The sequence below is a fragment of the Ciona robusta genome, chromosome 2 (genome assembly GCF_009617815.1).
Source record: "Ciona robusta chromosome 2, ASM961781v2".
NCBI lineage: Eukaryota > Metazoa > Chordata > Ascidiacea > Phlebobranchia > Cionidae > Ciona > Ciona robusta.
The window spans coordinates 5,450,530-5,467,134 of record NC_143236.1 but is presented as its reverse complement, the minus strand read 5'-3'; the positions used below and the strand labels follow the sequence as shown (position 1 = coordinate 5,467,134).

Below are 16,605 nucleotides of genomic sequence, written 5' to 3'. Positions count from 1 at the left end.
GACACAGTCACCCCACAACAGCCTTTTATTCTGCATACATAACTCACGTAAGTGGCGTGCATCCACTGTAGAATTTGCACGGCACTGCGCTGCCTGACCCACGCACATGATATCCCTGTCTGTATTAAAGCAAACAAACGTTAACTTAAATTTAAACAGTGCGCGAGTACGGTCAATAGCGAGGGCTGGTAGTAATTTAATTTAACTCGAATTTGGATGGCCGCTGGCAGTACTACACTGCACATGAACTTTTAATCTGACACGCGTGTTGGGATTATTGCCGCACAGAAGAAGGAAAACTGCAAGTCATACTGACTAAGGGAAAGACAATACATTAGTGTCATAGATCGACTTTCTTTTTTCCTAAACTCACAAAGTCACACACTTCACAGTCTTCAGACTAAACAAGGTAGAACTGGAGCGTTTAATATAAATTCCAGGAGAAACGTACCTTATGAATCACTTGACGAATCACTATACCAATTTACCGATATCCTTGTCCTGGTTTACCTAAATCACATTATAGAAACAAATAAACATAATTTAATGTAAGACTTTCTTTGGTCAGAACATAAAAATGGTTCACAAAAAAAAATTATTTGTAAACACTGTGCATATACAGTAATTGAGCAGAAGAGTCATAATTATGTTATTAATCATTTTGACTGCAAAAAAAAACACTGGTCCAATTTACCCAAACAAAATATTGCACCACTGATATTTAAACACAACAACATTTAAAAGTTTTATCTAAAAATCCTAAATATTTTAATTCAAGGTGTATTTATACTGGTTAAATTGTTAAAATTTATAAATTGAACCCAGAAACAATGCAAATTGTCAAACTGTTTGCAAAACAAAAGGTATAATTTAGAAAAGCTTATGTCTTAGCAATGCAAGCGACTTTTCAAATGACCAACTTTCAAACATGCACATTTTATATAAAAGAAAATCTGAAGCATGGAACGCAATAAGGATGTATTATGTTCGTATTTACTGTTTAAAAAACTTAGAAAGTTCGTGTCAAGAGGTGGGAAGACCATTACAAGATTCTGAAAAATTGTCAACATGTATTTTCAGTGTATTTTCCTTTTCTTTGTTGTTTTTGGCATTCACAGTTTTAATTGCATTATTGGAATCATTGTCTATGACTTGATCGTTAGCACCATCGTGGCTCCTGAAATAATAAGTTCATATGTTTAAACACCTTTAGATATGTAACATATGTTTAAACACCTCTAGAGAAATTGTTTTGGTATAGTAGAGCAAAGACAGTTATATCACAGGTGTCCTGTTTTAAACATGTCATGCCAGCCTACAAGTTTCAACATTGGTAATTTAAAACCTACTATTAAAAGTCATGTTATGAAACGCGTGCAAGGTCAAATATTTCTTCATAAAATAGCTTTATACTGAAAATGGCAAACTGCTATTTTTTATTATTAGATCCACAGCTATTGTCCAATAACTGCTTCAACACATTTAAGTATGCCAAGATCAAAACTCACTTGTTAAATTCTTGGGACTTCTCTTTGATTTCCTTTAACTTTTTTTGCATAAAAATGTCCTCCTCTGTATCAAAATCATTCAGATCAAGTTCGAAAGATGATTTTTCTTCCAAAGATTTAATTTTAACTCCAATTACATCCCCATGCTTTAACTGTATTGATTCTTTCTGAGTCTTGAGAGATTTCCTCTTCCCAGAAAGTCTCTTACCACGTTTCCCGCTTTTGCTTGGTTTAGTTTTTGTCGGAGAATCCTAAAGTTAAAGTAAAAAAAAACAAACTGTTGTTAATGTTTTTATTCATAAATAAAAATTATTTTTAAACTTTAGTTTAAATTCGTGACTATTTTATATACAGGATTAATATACTTTCTTTGAATATATTTTCCATTTAATTTCTGCTGTACTATAACACGAAACAGATCATTCACCACTTACGTTTGAATCATCAGTTTGAATGACCGTCCATTCATTTTTTTCAACGAACTTTCGAGCAATTATTAAATCATCCACCACCACATTAAGAATCTCTGCAAAAACTTGGCCAAGTTTTGGAGCGGCTTTTTCAGTAATCAGCTCCATTTCTTCAGTATAACAGCGAGTACCAGGTACGTGGAGAACTACTGTCAAAAGTAGTTCATTCGACCTGTAAAGATTTTTTTCTAATATGGGTTTGAATAATCTTATTTTAGTCAGTCCTAATCTTTTCATATATCATGTGCAATTATATTGTTTTCTTTTTTTGAAAAAATGAATGGATGTTACTTGGTTATTCTTGCATGACAGGGCAATGGCAGTCATTATAACGCAGGTTTTTTATTTCGTACACCTCGTGCCCGCTTACAAATTACCATGTATGTAACTTTGCTAGTGATTACTTTTTTATAATATATTAGTATGGTTGATCCGGTAGGAGCAATTAGTCATTAATTCCTTATTTTAATAGAATATAGCGGGGAGGGAAAAGAAGAGACAACTTTTTATTCTATTTCTCGTTCCACTTAGTAGTAAACAAAGAAAATTCAAAGAATTATAAAACCGTATCCTCAAGACTCCTATGGACCGTTGTTAATTGTTTAAAACACATTCAGAATATATTTAGACATTACATGGTAAAGATGTCCCTCTTCCCCCCACCCTATTATAAACCTCATTACATCACAAAATACTGAAAATAGTATTACAATATAAGTTGCACTTACTGTAGTTTACACTCTGCTGGTTGAACAGCAATTTGAGTGCTGGAGGAAAGTTTCAATCTTTTTAATGTAACTTCTTCATTTGTTGTTTCCTTGTCAATCACCCGCGTCAGTGACGAACGCTCTAATACACGGTATCGTAACTCTGCTGCTTCACTGAGGAAAAAACAACTTTAAATACACTTGAAAAGATAATACAGGCAAGATCAGCAAGCCAGGTCTCTAGGTATGTCTCACTGTTAGACTTTACCTTTTAAAATTCCGTTTTTAGAAAACAAAAACATATTTTATTTTTGAAATTTTAAGGTGGCAGAACTATAGAAAAGAAAATGAAGACACTATTCTAGATTCAACAAAGAAACATGTGCGTTCAGTTGGAATGGTTGAACACTTGGCAAATTTAAAAAACAACAACATTTTACAACAACAAGTTAGCCTGACAATAAACAATTTAAAATATTTTTGAATAAGAAGCGTTAGCTAGAAAAAATAGGTTTTGGACTAAAAATAAACAACTGTAAATATTCTCCAAGTATAGACTGTCATATCATGGCCTGGAAAGTATCGTGTTTGCCAAACAAGGTAATCAAACAAAGATAGAGACTTTGACATACCTCAAATACAAGTGCTGCTCAAAGTTAAAGTAAAAACGATAAAAACAAAGAGGCAATATAGGGTTTTATTGTAATAATGTAAATCATATATTTTGTATATATCTGTTTAATAAACCATAAAACAAGTTTGACATTGGAACATTATATAATAGATTTGTTCGTTTTTAATCCAACACTATATTGGTTTACATAATAGCAGTGGTTTTAAACGTTTGTGTATTTTAATAATTTTAACAACAAATTTCTAATATAGAGTCTTAACATATTGAGATCAGATGTTGATGAATAAAACAGTTTGTAAAAGTTGCACACAATACCTTTGCAACTCTTTTGAAATCTTTAAAGCCAGCAATCGTTTCAAGTCATATAATGTACTATCTCTCTTGAGCTCAATGTGTCCACAGTTGCAAGGACCTGGAACATTTATATAATAAATTTTTATAAGTTACTCAGACCAATCCAAATAAAGTCCGGCGCCCTAGTATAGTGGTTCACGCGCTTGCCTCGAATTGAGAGGTAATGGGTTCAAAGCTTGTCGCTGCTACCCTTGTGGGTATGTGTGTCTTTGGGCAAGAAACTTAACGGCAATTGCTCCAACCCTGTGGTCACTAATGAGTTGTCCAAATTATCAGCCATGCATAAAAAAAATCAAAAAATCATTCATTTAAATTTGTTAACATAAAAATTAATATCTTTAATTCAATAGCAGCATAACAGTGATTATTAAAACATTGACACCAAGCTATCATAGTGTGCATAATACAATATATTTCGTGTGCACACTTAATATAGTTAAATAGTGATCTATTTTTTGATTTCATCTACGTACCAATTTCCTTTAACTCTTTCATATCCTGGATGGTACTTGCATCCACTTCTTTGCTCCTTCTCCTCTTTGCATCCTCCACACTTCCTTGTACAAGTTGATCAGGTTTAAAATCCTTGAATTTTGATTTAAAGTCGGGTAACGTCGGAAACAACCAAACACGCATTCTTATGTTTCCTTTCTCCGCCAACTTTCCATGGCTCACCTGGAAACAAATATATAATGTATCTTGAACGACACACCCCATATCAGAAAATGGTCATTTAAACTGTTACACTGGTACTTTTAAACACAATATTTCAAAAACGTAATAGTTCTAATGCATTAACTGCATATCTAAAAATGAAAGTTTTTACCCAACAGAAAATTAATTTTAGAGGACAAATTGTGCAACTTCCAATTATTTGATAGACTTGGATAAAAAATACCTTAAAAATTTAAGAAAATAATTTATCACAAAAGCAATAACGATAATAATAACTTTATATGTCTTCGATTACGGTAGCAAAGATTTTAAAATATTTTTTTTAAAGAAAAGACGGAAGTTAGCGACAAAACAACCTGCTTACAGTTAAAAACATATTCATATTTAGTTGGAAGAAAATAAGCGTGATTGCTTCAAAAAAATACCAGACTTAACTTACCATCACATAATCTCCATTCTTCAGTGGTATCTCATCATCTGTTGGTTCTAATACTCCGAGCATATCACCATAGCAACTACATCTTCTGAGGTGCCATTCATCATCTGCGAGTTATTTATTTGTCGTTTTATTTATGATTTTTCTCATATTTTTTGTTTAAATTTTTTGTATTTTTGGATGTTTTTATTTCTTTTAATTTCTTATTTTTATTTGTCATACTTTTGTTACTTTTTGTATCTTTCATTTTTTTATAATCTGTTATTTTTATGTGAATGTATCAAAACAAATTACATTTAATTGTTAAAGACTGTAAAAGTAAAAAAGGGGATTTTTTTTCGGTAAAAGATATTTATTTATCCTCACATGGCAGAGCAACGACAGTTGTTATAACACAGGTTTTATGTTTTATAACCTTTTTGCTTAATTAGCGTATATGTAACTTCTTATATTTTTTGATTTATTTCCTTCATACAAAAAAATACCTCATCTTTTCATTTCCAAAAAACACTACGACTCTTTATAAGTTAATGTGTATGTAACTTGTAGTTTTTGTTTTGTTTCCTACCAACCTTCCTAGTTACCTGGCAATTGAAACTCCTTACGCACGTCTTCATACAATTGCTTTAGTTTCCAGTTTACTTGAGCAACATATTCACTACAGTGAGGTTCGTTAAACTTACGAACAAATAAAACCAGCTCGCCAGCCGAGAGGTTTTCACCTTCCTGTATGGGAGTTGCAAGAAAAAAACACTGGTTACCATAACAAATTACATGAGTGTTTCAAAAACACTGGTTACCATGTGTTACACAACAAAATCAAAACTTATTTATGAGAAATCAGTTCAGAAAACTGAAAAGTAAATTAGCCACAAAACAGTAGTTAAGTATACTTTATAAGTAAAAACTGGGGATTAAAAAGTGCTAAAGCCAAACTTTTTAAAGTATGTTTTTAGTTCACAAAAACCCAAAACACTGGAATGAAGATGGTTTAAAAATTAAAAAACAAAAATATTTTCGTTATTAAATGAACAAAATAAACACACCATTTTAAAGAACAAAAAATACTATTTTTTAGCATTAAATTAAAACATTTTTTCTTGATTGTTATCTGTTCATTGGTTATGAAATTGTAAACCAGAATTCTCCTCTTTTAAATAACAATAACAAATGCTAATACCTAGTTTGTTATTTTGCTGGTACTTTTTACAATGGCTTCCAAAAAATTTCAGTTAAAAAGTTTGGGGTAGGTAATTAAAGTGGGAGTTAAAAAGTTATGAAACAATTTTTTAACTCCTATTTTTACTCCCCACATCATCTACAACCGACTAGCATCCATCCAACCAACCTCCAAAAGCAACATCTGATCTTCTGTGAGTTCAAGGGCCTCCAGCACATCAACATTTCTTAGTGGAACAACCTGGTCCTCGTTTAGCATAGAAATCCTATATTTTTCATCTTTTTTAACCCCCAGTTTTGAGCAAACAAGCCTTGTAAAGCAGCCAACTGACTGAAACATTAAAAATATATTGTTAACTTTGTGGCCAGGAACCTTTGCCTGACACATAGGCAGGCAATTAGGCCTTTACTAAATAAATTCTGGGTGGCATTGTTAAAAAGCAGTTACACTCATGGTTTTTTAGACATCAGGAACCACTTGTTAGATTGAGTGATGTTTTAAATGGTACGCCATTGTCAAAGTTAAATACAAAATTTGCAAAAAAAAAAACAGTTTTACCACCACTGCCATTAAAACAAATTTGACTATCATTTATTTCCAAATCGCTATTCAAATTACCATTTAATTAAAAATGCCTGAACCCAACCATTGCACACATAACTTATATTGTAAAAACAGTGACAATTATTTTAGTTTATTCTTACCATTGATTTGTCAACTTTAAAATCAGTTACAACATCTTTCAAGCTCTGATGTAATCCAAGATTCCTCACTTTAACCTGCATTCATCTTTATTATTACATATACCAGTGGTACATTTTTAGTTTACGGACTTGTTAAAAGTTTAAACTAATTTCAGGACCGGTGAATCAAATCAAAAATGTAAGTATTACAAAAGTAAGAATCTCAAATGTAAAAATTGAAAAATATTTAATTATAAATTGGATGATGTTTTTTTTATAACATACATGTTATATGTGGTTCTATTAAAGTTTCTGGCGAAGTTTAGCGCTGTATGTTTGTTGGACCAGGGAAAAAGTGGACGCGGCCCGGCACTGGCTGTTGAGAACCACTGATTTACTATTTAACGAACAAAGTACAACATACATGAACAGATATTGTATCTTCCTGTGCTTCTACACTGGATTCCTTTATCTCGTTTTCCTCTTCTGATCTCACAATGTGTGCAACATGATTTTTCACATACTTCCCCATCTCATATTCCTCTTTATTGCCTTCTGATTCTAAGTTGTCCACTTTGTCTAAAAAAAATGATAAAGATTATAAAACTATGGGTGACATACTTTGACTTTATTTTATTAATATTGGTTGCCTATTATTTCTCAATCTTTTGCAACACAACAGTCGGAGAACCATATTCTACCAAAGTTATTTTAAAATCTCAATAACTGATAGTTAGGCTAAAAAATACTGAGGTTATTTATGTTGTCACATTACACAAATATCTGACGAACCTTGAACCATTTCTTTCACTTCAATTTGCTGAGTCAGCATTAATTCAGCAGCTCGCTCCCTGATGACATCTGGTGGCTGTGATTTGGGAAGAGAAAATGAAACGCGACGAGTGAAATCCGGATGTTGACAGAGGAGGTGATGTAGGACTGGCTCATTCTCCTCTCTAGGAGCAACATTTGATCCCAGAATCTTTAACGATAAAAAGGATGAAAGAAGATCAAACTTCTTTAATTTTCTAGTTTTATTGCTTTAGTATTGATTCTAATAGTTTAGCTTTATGTAAGAATAGTAAACCTTAACAAACTTTGCCAGTGACATATTAAAAAATAGAGAACATACATTAGGTTTAAAAATAAGGTTAATTTTTCTAGTCCGGTTTAAGCAGCATTCATAAGCAGGTGAATGATTTTCAAAAAATAGAAAAATTCGACCACTGGAAGGAAACATACGCACAGAAAAACTGCAAAGACCTATACGCACATTGTGGTAGCAGCAACAAGCCTTGAACCCGTAACCTCTGGTTTAGAGGCAGACATATCATTTTATAATGAAATAACATTAGTAACACCAGTGCATATGCAATGAAACTCACCTTATCACCATCCCATGCAAATAGATGAACCTGAGATTGAATACCAGCTTCATATAAGCTCACATCTTTTCTCACAGATGTGCATTCATACAGGTGAATTCCCGCATGGGGAAGCACCTAGTCAAGATCAAAAATTACAAAACTTTTAATTAAAAAGAACCAGTGCAATAAAAACTCTCTGGAGACCATTATTATACAGTTTGTTGGGTTTATATTTAAATGTTTATTCTCTGTTATTGTTCCATTTGGTATTTTTACAGAAATATAACACTGTATCATCACCATTCTAAAATAGTATTGTTAACTGTTAAAAACACAATTAGGAAACACGGGATATTTTTATAAATGGTATCTATCCTACCATACGATACTATGATAAGAAATACTTTTATTATAATGGAGACAAAATTACCTTCATATAGTGCAAGGTATTCACACACTCAGTGCTTGGCTTCAGGCTTGAATCTTCATAGTTCTTTTTTAACTTTAGTTTTGGTTTGGGTCGGCGAAAAAACGTTGACTGTTCCTGGGAGATTTTGCTCAGCAAATCGCCAACTGTTTCCCTAAAAATAAAAATAAAAAAAGTCAGTGTAATCTTTGACAGTAAGGCAAAAGTTAATGAAACATTGCGTTTAATTTAATACTTAAATAACCACGTTCCTTAATACTGGCACATATGCTAATTAACTGTAATAAATTCTGCAAATCTGACCCTAACCTGGTGCTCATAAAATCTAGTGCAAAGAAATACAGTAAGGTCAAGGGGCTACAAAACAGAACTTAAGTATGAGGTAATAGCTTGCATTTTTTATTTGTCAATTCTGGAGTTTTTAGAAAATTATTGACATTACTGGTAGTACTGCATGAAGCAAAAATGGTACGCGAGTAGATAAAGTTTTGCAACCACTGATTTAAAAAGCTTCATACACTAACTAACTAACTGTCAAATAAAATTCTCCACCTCTCCCTGTCTGAAAACACAGTAATGTTGAACTTACCTTTGATCAATTTGAAGCAAATGACCTTCAGGATTGCTTGTTTGAATCAATCCATTTGAAACAAAACACATGTTCTCAGTGTGTATGTATAAGTCAAGTCTGTAAAAGATCTTATTTAAGACCAAACTTATAATGACATGAGATAACCCACTTTATATGTAGTAGGGTAGGGGAAAGATGGGACACCTTTTCATTCAATTTTCTCGTCCAATTTTGTAGTAAACAAAGAACATTAAAAGAAGTATAAAACCACATATTCACGTTTCCCATGGACCATTGGTAATTATTTAAACCACAATCAGGATATTTGGATATTATGTGCTAAAGGTGCCCCGCCTTACCCCGCCGTACTACATACACCAACTAACTTTCATTTACATAAAAGTGCCAGAGTGTCAAAACGCCTCAAACATAGTTAAAAGTGCCCTAAAAAATAATACACACACATTAACATAGACTCCTAAATCACACTAATAGCTAAGGCTTAGATTGGTGAAAAAAAGTCATACCTATTTGATGCTTTTTCATAATCTTCCCTCCAGTTCTGAAGCTTTATATTTTCCTCTTGTATTTGTTCAACCACATGCTTGGGTATCTTGTACATAGAGTTGCTAAAATTTGAATCTGGTCGGATCAAATCTTTACGTCTGTTGAGAAGAGTTGGTTTATATGATATATATATATGGTGAATAAAGCACGTAACTTTTTTATCCAACGCAGTGCGGTAATACTTGTGATAACGAAGTTGTCTTGTTTCACACACCGTGCCCGCTTACAAGTTACCACATACCAAATACATAACTAAGATAACTTTTTAATGATATTATTTTGGGTTTTTTAATGGCTGGACATTTGGACAACCCATAAGCGTTAGGGATCACTAGGTATAAGAAAATGCAGCTAAGTGTCTTGCCCAAAGACACATATGCTCAAAATGATAGCAGCGTCAACCATATTCTATGTTCTAATGTGGAGGTAAAACTCTTTAACCAATGGGGCAAAACACTTTACCTGTAGAAAAGCATGTAAGCACTCTGCTGTCCCTCAAATTGATTTGTGATTGAATTTACGCTGATTTCAGTCACTCTTTCATCGTTGAAATCAAACCAGGAATGGCCAGCAGGGTTAACGTCTTGTGGAACTGCTATGTAAAAGAAGAATAGATAAATTGTACAGCAGTATTACATATTGACTGCACAGCAATTTAGATGCAAAAATATTTTACCAAATCCATTATCACACAACATAGACAATGGTTTGAAAACTTTTCCCGTCAAAAACATTAATTACTGGACTTTTGACACATAAGCGTTATTGAAATTTATTAACAAGTTGTGAAGTTGTATTTACAATAAAACAGGTTTTTTTTTCAAATTCAAAATGATTCACTTTGTGAACCACTAGCATGCAAAAATTAATAAGGACAAACCAATAGCATACATAATATTTTAGTGGTTCATCACTTCATCTGGTATAAAAAAATTATATTTCCAATGTTTGGCTGCCATTCGGCAAGACTTCATCAGGAAATGATTAATCCTATGTTTTTATACCGGATGAGCCACTAAAATATTATTATCACTAAAAAGTTATTATACTATGCCTGGTAGCAGAATAACAGAAGTACAGAACACTGGCATACATTCAAAAAATTAGGTCAAAATTCAAATTTTACTCCTAACCTGTTTCTTTGTTATCTGAACCGGCATCAGTAGAAAGGTCCGGAGATGTAGGAGCAACATCCTCTTCTACATCATTTGTTCCTCCGAATAAACCGATTTTTTCGTCTTTTTCCTCAATCGATAAATTTATCATGGAATGGTTTAGTGCTTCTGGAAACTGTTGACTACCGTTCATGTTTTCCAGTTGATTTGTAATCAGTTTTTGATTACTGTCTTCACTTGGTTGACTGCATAGATAGACTGAGTTGTTCTCGTTATCCACCACGAATGTGTTAGGACAGGAAAGGAGAAATTTGCTCAAGGATCCGTGTTTCTTGCGGTATTTCTTGTTCCAGGAGATACCAGTCTCATACCGAAGTTTCTGAAAAAAGTTTAAAATTTTAAATAAAACAAAAAAAACTTTAATACAAAATAGTAAAATGAAATGGGATTAAACAAATGGTAAAAAAAGTAAGAAATTTGGTAACAAATGTTAAATTTAAAATGACATAAGATTTAGCAAAAAAATATTGAAACCCAAGAGCGCGATCAAAATGTGTTAAAATGACACAAGATTCAGCAAAAAATGTTAATGAATCTATAAATATTTGTAAAATAACAACAGATTCAGTAAAATATGTTAAGTATTCTGTAAAAATGTTAAAGTAACACGAGATGTAGCAAAAAAATGCTAAAAACTCAAAAAAGATTTTTTAATGACAACAGTCTAAGTAAAAAGCAATGTAGGCATAGACTGAGGTGGTATAATTGCTAGTCAAACAATACATACACATATGATATGACTAAATAAATTTAAACTAACACTGAAAACATACCATGCTCAGTTGGTCCAACTTTACACTGCCTTGTTGAGCAATTAAGCAAGCAAGTGTTTCTTCAATATTATCATTTGGATTGACAGGTTCACTTCGTTTTTGTACGACTACCATTGTTGGGGCTTTTGATGTTGTTGTGGACATCTCAAAATCAGGTTCAGGATCCACAATCTACAAGTATTTTAAATTTAAAATATATGTGTTATATAAATACTCATAATACCTGGTACTGGGTGTATGTAAAAGATGAAAAGAGAAAGATTTATTCAAAGGAACAAATTATGTAGAAAATGATATAAATAATAGTGTGGAGTCCTTTAAAAAAATAATGTAGGTCAATCTATTTTATTGAACGTAAATATAAATATATATAAATATTACCCCATTTATATAATAGGGTGATGTATAAATATAAATATGGTGATGGGCTAACTTGGACCTAAATCTCAAGTCCCCTGACAGGCTTCTCCATAAAACCTCACGCATAAAAAGAATAAAAAAATAAACAGGGTTGCAATGCTTTATACGCAAGAGACTAAACTTATTACGTCCCTTAATGGTACGAGGAGGCTAGAGGATTTTAACTTTAGAAATTTGGTAGACCGTTTACCTTGTAAATATTTTTAACTATGCAATGCATTTTTTTATATTTATCAAATTATATTTTTAGCATTTTTCAACTAAAAAGTGTTGTTATGTAATACTTACTGGAAGTTTTGCTTTTTCCAATCCATCCACATCCCTTATATAGGCATGGTAGTGACCACGATGTGCATTTCCAGTGTGAATGATGACAGAATATAAAGAATATTCTGTGCATGGTGGCTTATCTGTGAAGGGGGAATCTGTTACAATTTTTTGTGAAGAGCAGAAATTGTTGCAATTTTTTTTAAGTGTTGTGTAGACGCTATTAAATAAGGTTAATGGGTTCTCTTTTTTTTAAATCAAATTTAGGCAGATACTGACTACAACCTATAGTCCATTAAAAAAGCAGAATCTTACATTGGATTGCATGATTTGCAATGCTGGTATGGTAGTGTTCATTTAGTTAAACCGTCATGATATTCAAAATTTAAACCTTTGAACCATTTAGGTTTAAATTCAAATTTTAAACCTATGAACCACAACTACTAATAGTGAAATACTCAAAACTCTTTATTTACAGAAAAAGTATAAAATCCACACAAAATACACAAGTTGCAATCAAGACAAGGGATATGTGTGTTGTGAAAAAAAAAGACAAAAATAATTTGGAAAGGGTTTAATAGAAGCACATATACCATTAATTTGCTTTTATATTTTTGTGTATGTTCGTATTTAGCATTTTCATTAAACTTTTTGATCCTTTTTATTAAACTTTTTTTTCAGGATAAACTGTCACCTATCCAGTATCCACAATAAGTTCAATCACATTATTTTAATATTTTTTATTCTTTATGGGTAAGGTTCTTGCAAGGAACTGAAATTTCGGCCAGATTTGGCCCATTCCCCAACACTCCAAAAGCCACAATACGCTAAACAATCTCACCTTTATCTGTCCCGTCCCCATCTCCATCCACATTATGTTGTTTGCAATATTTCTCCACGTTTAGTTTGATAGGAAACGGAAAGTGGCCTGTCTCTTTGTATCGGTTGAAAGTTCTCAAGTCGTAGTTGAATCGTAGAAGTGAGAGAGTTAAAATGGGAGGAAGAGTTTTCAATTTTGCTCCCTGAAGTTTGGAACATATTTGTTAGGTGTATAAAGTGAGTAATATAACGCAAATCTTTCTGACAGCGGTTTTTTTTTAGGTATATAGTAGGGTGGGGGAAGACAGGACTCATTTAGTAAATAACATCCGAATATCCTAATCGTATTTTAAACAACCTCAATGGGAGTCGTGAGGATAGGGTTTTATAATTCTTTGAATGTTTTTATTTACTACCAAATGAGACGAAAAACTTAAAAGGTGTCCTGTCCGCCCTAATACATTATAAGTGAGCAATTAATAAATGCAAACTTGAATTATTATCATATACTGTACGAGTCTGTACCACATATATGTTTGTTGACAAAAGTCTATATTCTATATTACATTAAAAACTTAACAGGTTTGACAATATTCAAATAGAGAATTAACACAGAATTAACATAGATTATCTCATTACTACTTGACTATTTTACACCTTCATTGTACAATAATAAAAACATAAGTCCAGCTTTCAAATTGCTACTATTAAGACAATTTGCCTACTAAGTGTCTCAATCAGTCTAAGGCGTCTAAAAAAAAACACACAAAAATAAAAATACACAAAAATATTAAAAAAATATAGCCACCTTTTTAGCATTGACCAATTTCTTGCATTTTTCACAAAAATATTGATTTTTCCCGGACATCATTTCTTCAGCTTGGAAGACAGATGAGAGGGAGGATTGAAGATTCTTTCTTCCGCTTACTGATACAGTGAGGTCAAGAAACTCCTCATCTCGCTCACTTACTCGTTGGCATATACAACACTGGATCTGGTTGACGATCACCCCTCTATGGAAAAAAGTCCATTTTTTGAAATTTATAAAAAAAAGTCTATTTTTAAAAATTTATGGAGAAAAAGTTCAGTTTTAAAAATAAACAGAAAAAGCCAATTTTGAAAATTTTGGGGAAAAGGTCAATTGTAAAATGCACTTGGCACATAGACATAGCCGCCAAACCTGGGGTTGCAGGGTGGGTGGGGCTACCCTGCAAGTTTTTTCACTGCATCTATGAGTCAACATTACAAGTTACAACCAATAAGTTCAGAATTGTTTCACAGCATGTGTCTAACCTACTGTCTTGATGTTGGCATGGGGCACTATAGGCATAACATTAGGGGTGACCAGGTGACTATCAGCTTTTAAAACAGGGGTGACATTATAGGAAACTTGGGTAACAATATTTAAAGATAATCTGTCTTAAAATTCATGTACGCACTTATAAAGATTGTGAATTAATTTATCACCAGATGTTCCAACCAAAGAATTTTCAATGGCATCAAATAGAATACGACTTAATTCTTGCACATCATGTTGCTGCATCTCTTCACTGTTTCTCCATCCGAAACTACCAAAAGCATTCAATGAAACTTTATATATTTATAACTAAAATAATCATTTTTGTACACAGCATCAACTAATGAGAACTATAATAAAAAGGTTTTTAAATTATTTTGTTAATGAGCTGTGTGAAATATTTTTTAATGTTTGTATATATGCAAGATTTTAAATTTCACCAACACAACAAGTCAACAAGACAGCAACCATAAAGAACATCATCATTTATCACTAATCGCTATCGTAAACAAACATGCTATTACCCATTTCTGATTAAAAATTCTAAGGCAAACAGCACCATAATCCTACAACAAACATGGCTGTGTCTCTAAAACATGCACGGACACGATACCTGAAAAGTTAGGATAAGCACCAACAGCTTGAGCTTGTTAAATGTGAATGTACTATGTTTTTTCAACTAGAAAGAAAAAAGAGGCCACATCTAGATGCTGAAATTTGCATTGCCACAAAAACAATTTTTATGATCAGTAACGCTTGTCAATGCTGTTTGCACTTATTTGTGTTTTCGAGTATTTTAGAGACCCCTCAAACATAGCTACACAACTACAAGGCTAAATGTCACAATTTTGACTATAGTCATACCTGTCGGTCAAGTCTTCTGTTTTGCAACTTGACTGATTTATTAAAAGTAACCGAGCAAACAAAAGTTGAAGCTGAAGTGGAATCTTACGCACCTAAAAACATCATTGTTGTTATTGAATAAAGAAATATAAACTGGTTTAACCCTACAGAATGATGCAACTTGAGAATTTTTAACACAACGTCTGTGTATGTTGTCTTATTGTGTTCTTGTGCCTGCTTACAAGCCATCATGTGTGTTTGTTATATGTTTTCAAGGTTTCTATTGAACTTGACCATTATATATTTATCCCTCTTAACCTCTTTATTCATTACCACAGGGAGAGCATTTGGTTATACCGCCATTTAATGGCACAAATACAGTGGAGACAAAAACTAGGATGAAAATAATTTAGACAAGTTTAATGGCAACCGTTTTACAGAAAACCTAAAAACTGTGTTTTAAAATACAGCTTTTTTCACACCATTATGCCACAGTAAACCAACCATTACCTACCTTTCCATCTTTCTTATTAGGTCCAGATTTTCCCAATTCCTCACAGCCAATATCAAACAGCTGCTCACGAAATTCTGGGGTAAGGAACAGCGTCTGAATCAGTGAGTTGAGGTAGCATGTAGCTCCCTGGTTTTGAATTCCAATCAGACTTTGTTCCCCCCTGAAATTTAATGCTATTTTGTGAATCTTTTACTAAGTTTTAGCATTTGTATATGTATTGTATATAGGAATGAAAAGTAATAAGCCTTCGCTATTTATATTATGTATAGTATAAAATAGGCCATACCACCAAGAGTGTAAAATAGGCCATATTATACATTGGAAAAGGCTATACTATGGTTTGAGGCTTTTACCTCAATAAATCATAATTTTAACTCAACCGCAATCAATGTTTAAAAAACATAAAACTTTCAATTGTTTTAGATTTAAATGCAATTTACCTTTCCTCTGGTGGTTGTTCAATAGGTTTCCCATTTATTGAAAGAACGGATTTAGCATTTCTACAAGCCATATTACTACCATCCTCAAATAAGTTACCAAACATTCCGCCTCATTTTCGGTATAGACAAATGAAAGATTTTAATTTGATCGAGGTACAAGTCTTATGCAAGATGATTTGTGCCAGATCGTTCGCGTACAACTAACAAATGTGTCAGCAACAGATTTTATTTTCCGATGCCATGTGCTGCAGTACAAAGACGTAAGCCAGAAAATCGATGAAAACTTGTTTTTACTTCTTAAAACTAGTCACAGAACATTCAAATACGAGATACTTCTTCATTTATTACCAAAGCAACAGAAGTTCCGTTTCTTCAAAGTAAACACGCGAAGCCATTGGAGCAGACTAGACATTCATAGACATTTTCTCATACTTTCAACTTTAATAACTTACGTACGTGTTTCTACTGCAAACATAAA

The 16,605-nt window shown here is 32.6% G+C and overlaps 1 protein-coding gene across 2 annotated transcripts; it reads right to left on the bottom strand.

The window, feature by feature from the left end:
* Positions 1-539: 539 nt before the first annotated feature.
* LOC149740493 (ubiquitin carboxyl-terminal hydrolase 40-like) lies at positions 540-16,572 on the bottom strand. Of its 2 annotated transcripts, none has more exons than XM_089872137.1 (26): positions 16,128-16,572; positions 15,688-15,847; positions 15,195-15,286; positions 14,473-14,601; positions 13,842-14,046; positions 13,056-13,236; positions 12,236-12,357; positions 11,528-11,698; positions 10,713-11,073; positions 10,042-10,174; positions 9,540-9,677; positions 9,031-9,129; positions 8,445-8,595; positions 8,033-8,149; positions 7,440-7,629; positions 7,072-7,226; positions 6,669-6,743; positions 6,133-6,294; positions 5,369-5,510; positions 4,788-4,891; positions 4,147-4,348; positions 3,635-3,731; positions 2,707-2,859; positions 1,943-2,150; positions 1,509-1,759; positions 540-1,177 (listed from the first exon to the last, which is right to left on the bottom strand). In XM_089872137.1, the coding sequence occupies exons 1-26, from the start codon at positions 16,229-16,231 to the stop codon at positions 1,024-1,026; spliced, it is 4,056 nt and encodes a 1,351-aa protein (XP_089728263.1). In that variant the 5' UTR covers positions 16,232-16,572; the 3' UTR covers positions 540-1,023. The 2 variants fall into 2 exon arrangements, with proteins under 2 accessions (XP_089728263.1, XP_089728264.1); XM_089872138.1 differs by having other exon boundaries at positions 10,042-10,171.
* Between the last annotated feature and the right edge of the window lie 33 nt (positions 16,573-16,605).

Excerpts from the sequence above, each read along its gene's own strand:
- LOC149740493 (XM_089872137.1), bottom strand. The coding sequence starts at position 16,231 with ATGTTTGGTAACTTATTTGAGGATGGTAGTAATATGGCTTGTAGAAAT. Across the intron at positions 8,150-8,444 it reads ATACCTTGCACTATATGAAG|GTGCTTCCCCATGCGGGAAT; the intron begins GTAATTTTGTCT and ends GATCTTGACTAG. Across the intron at positions 2,151-2,706 it reads CCAGCAGAGTGTAAACTACA|GTCGAATGAACTACTTTTGA; the intron begins GTAAGTGCAACT and ends AAATCTTTACAG.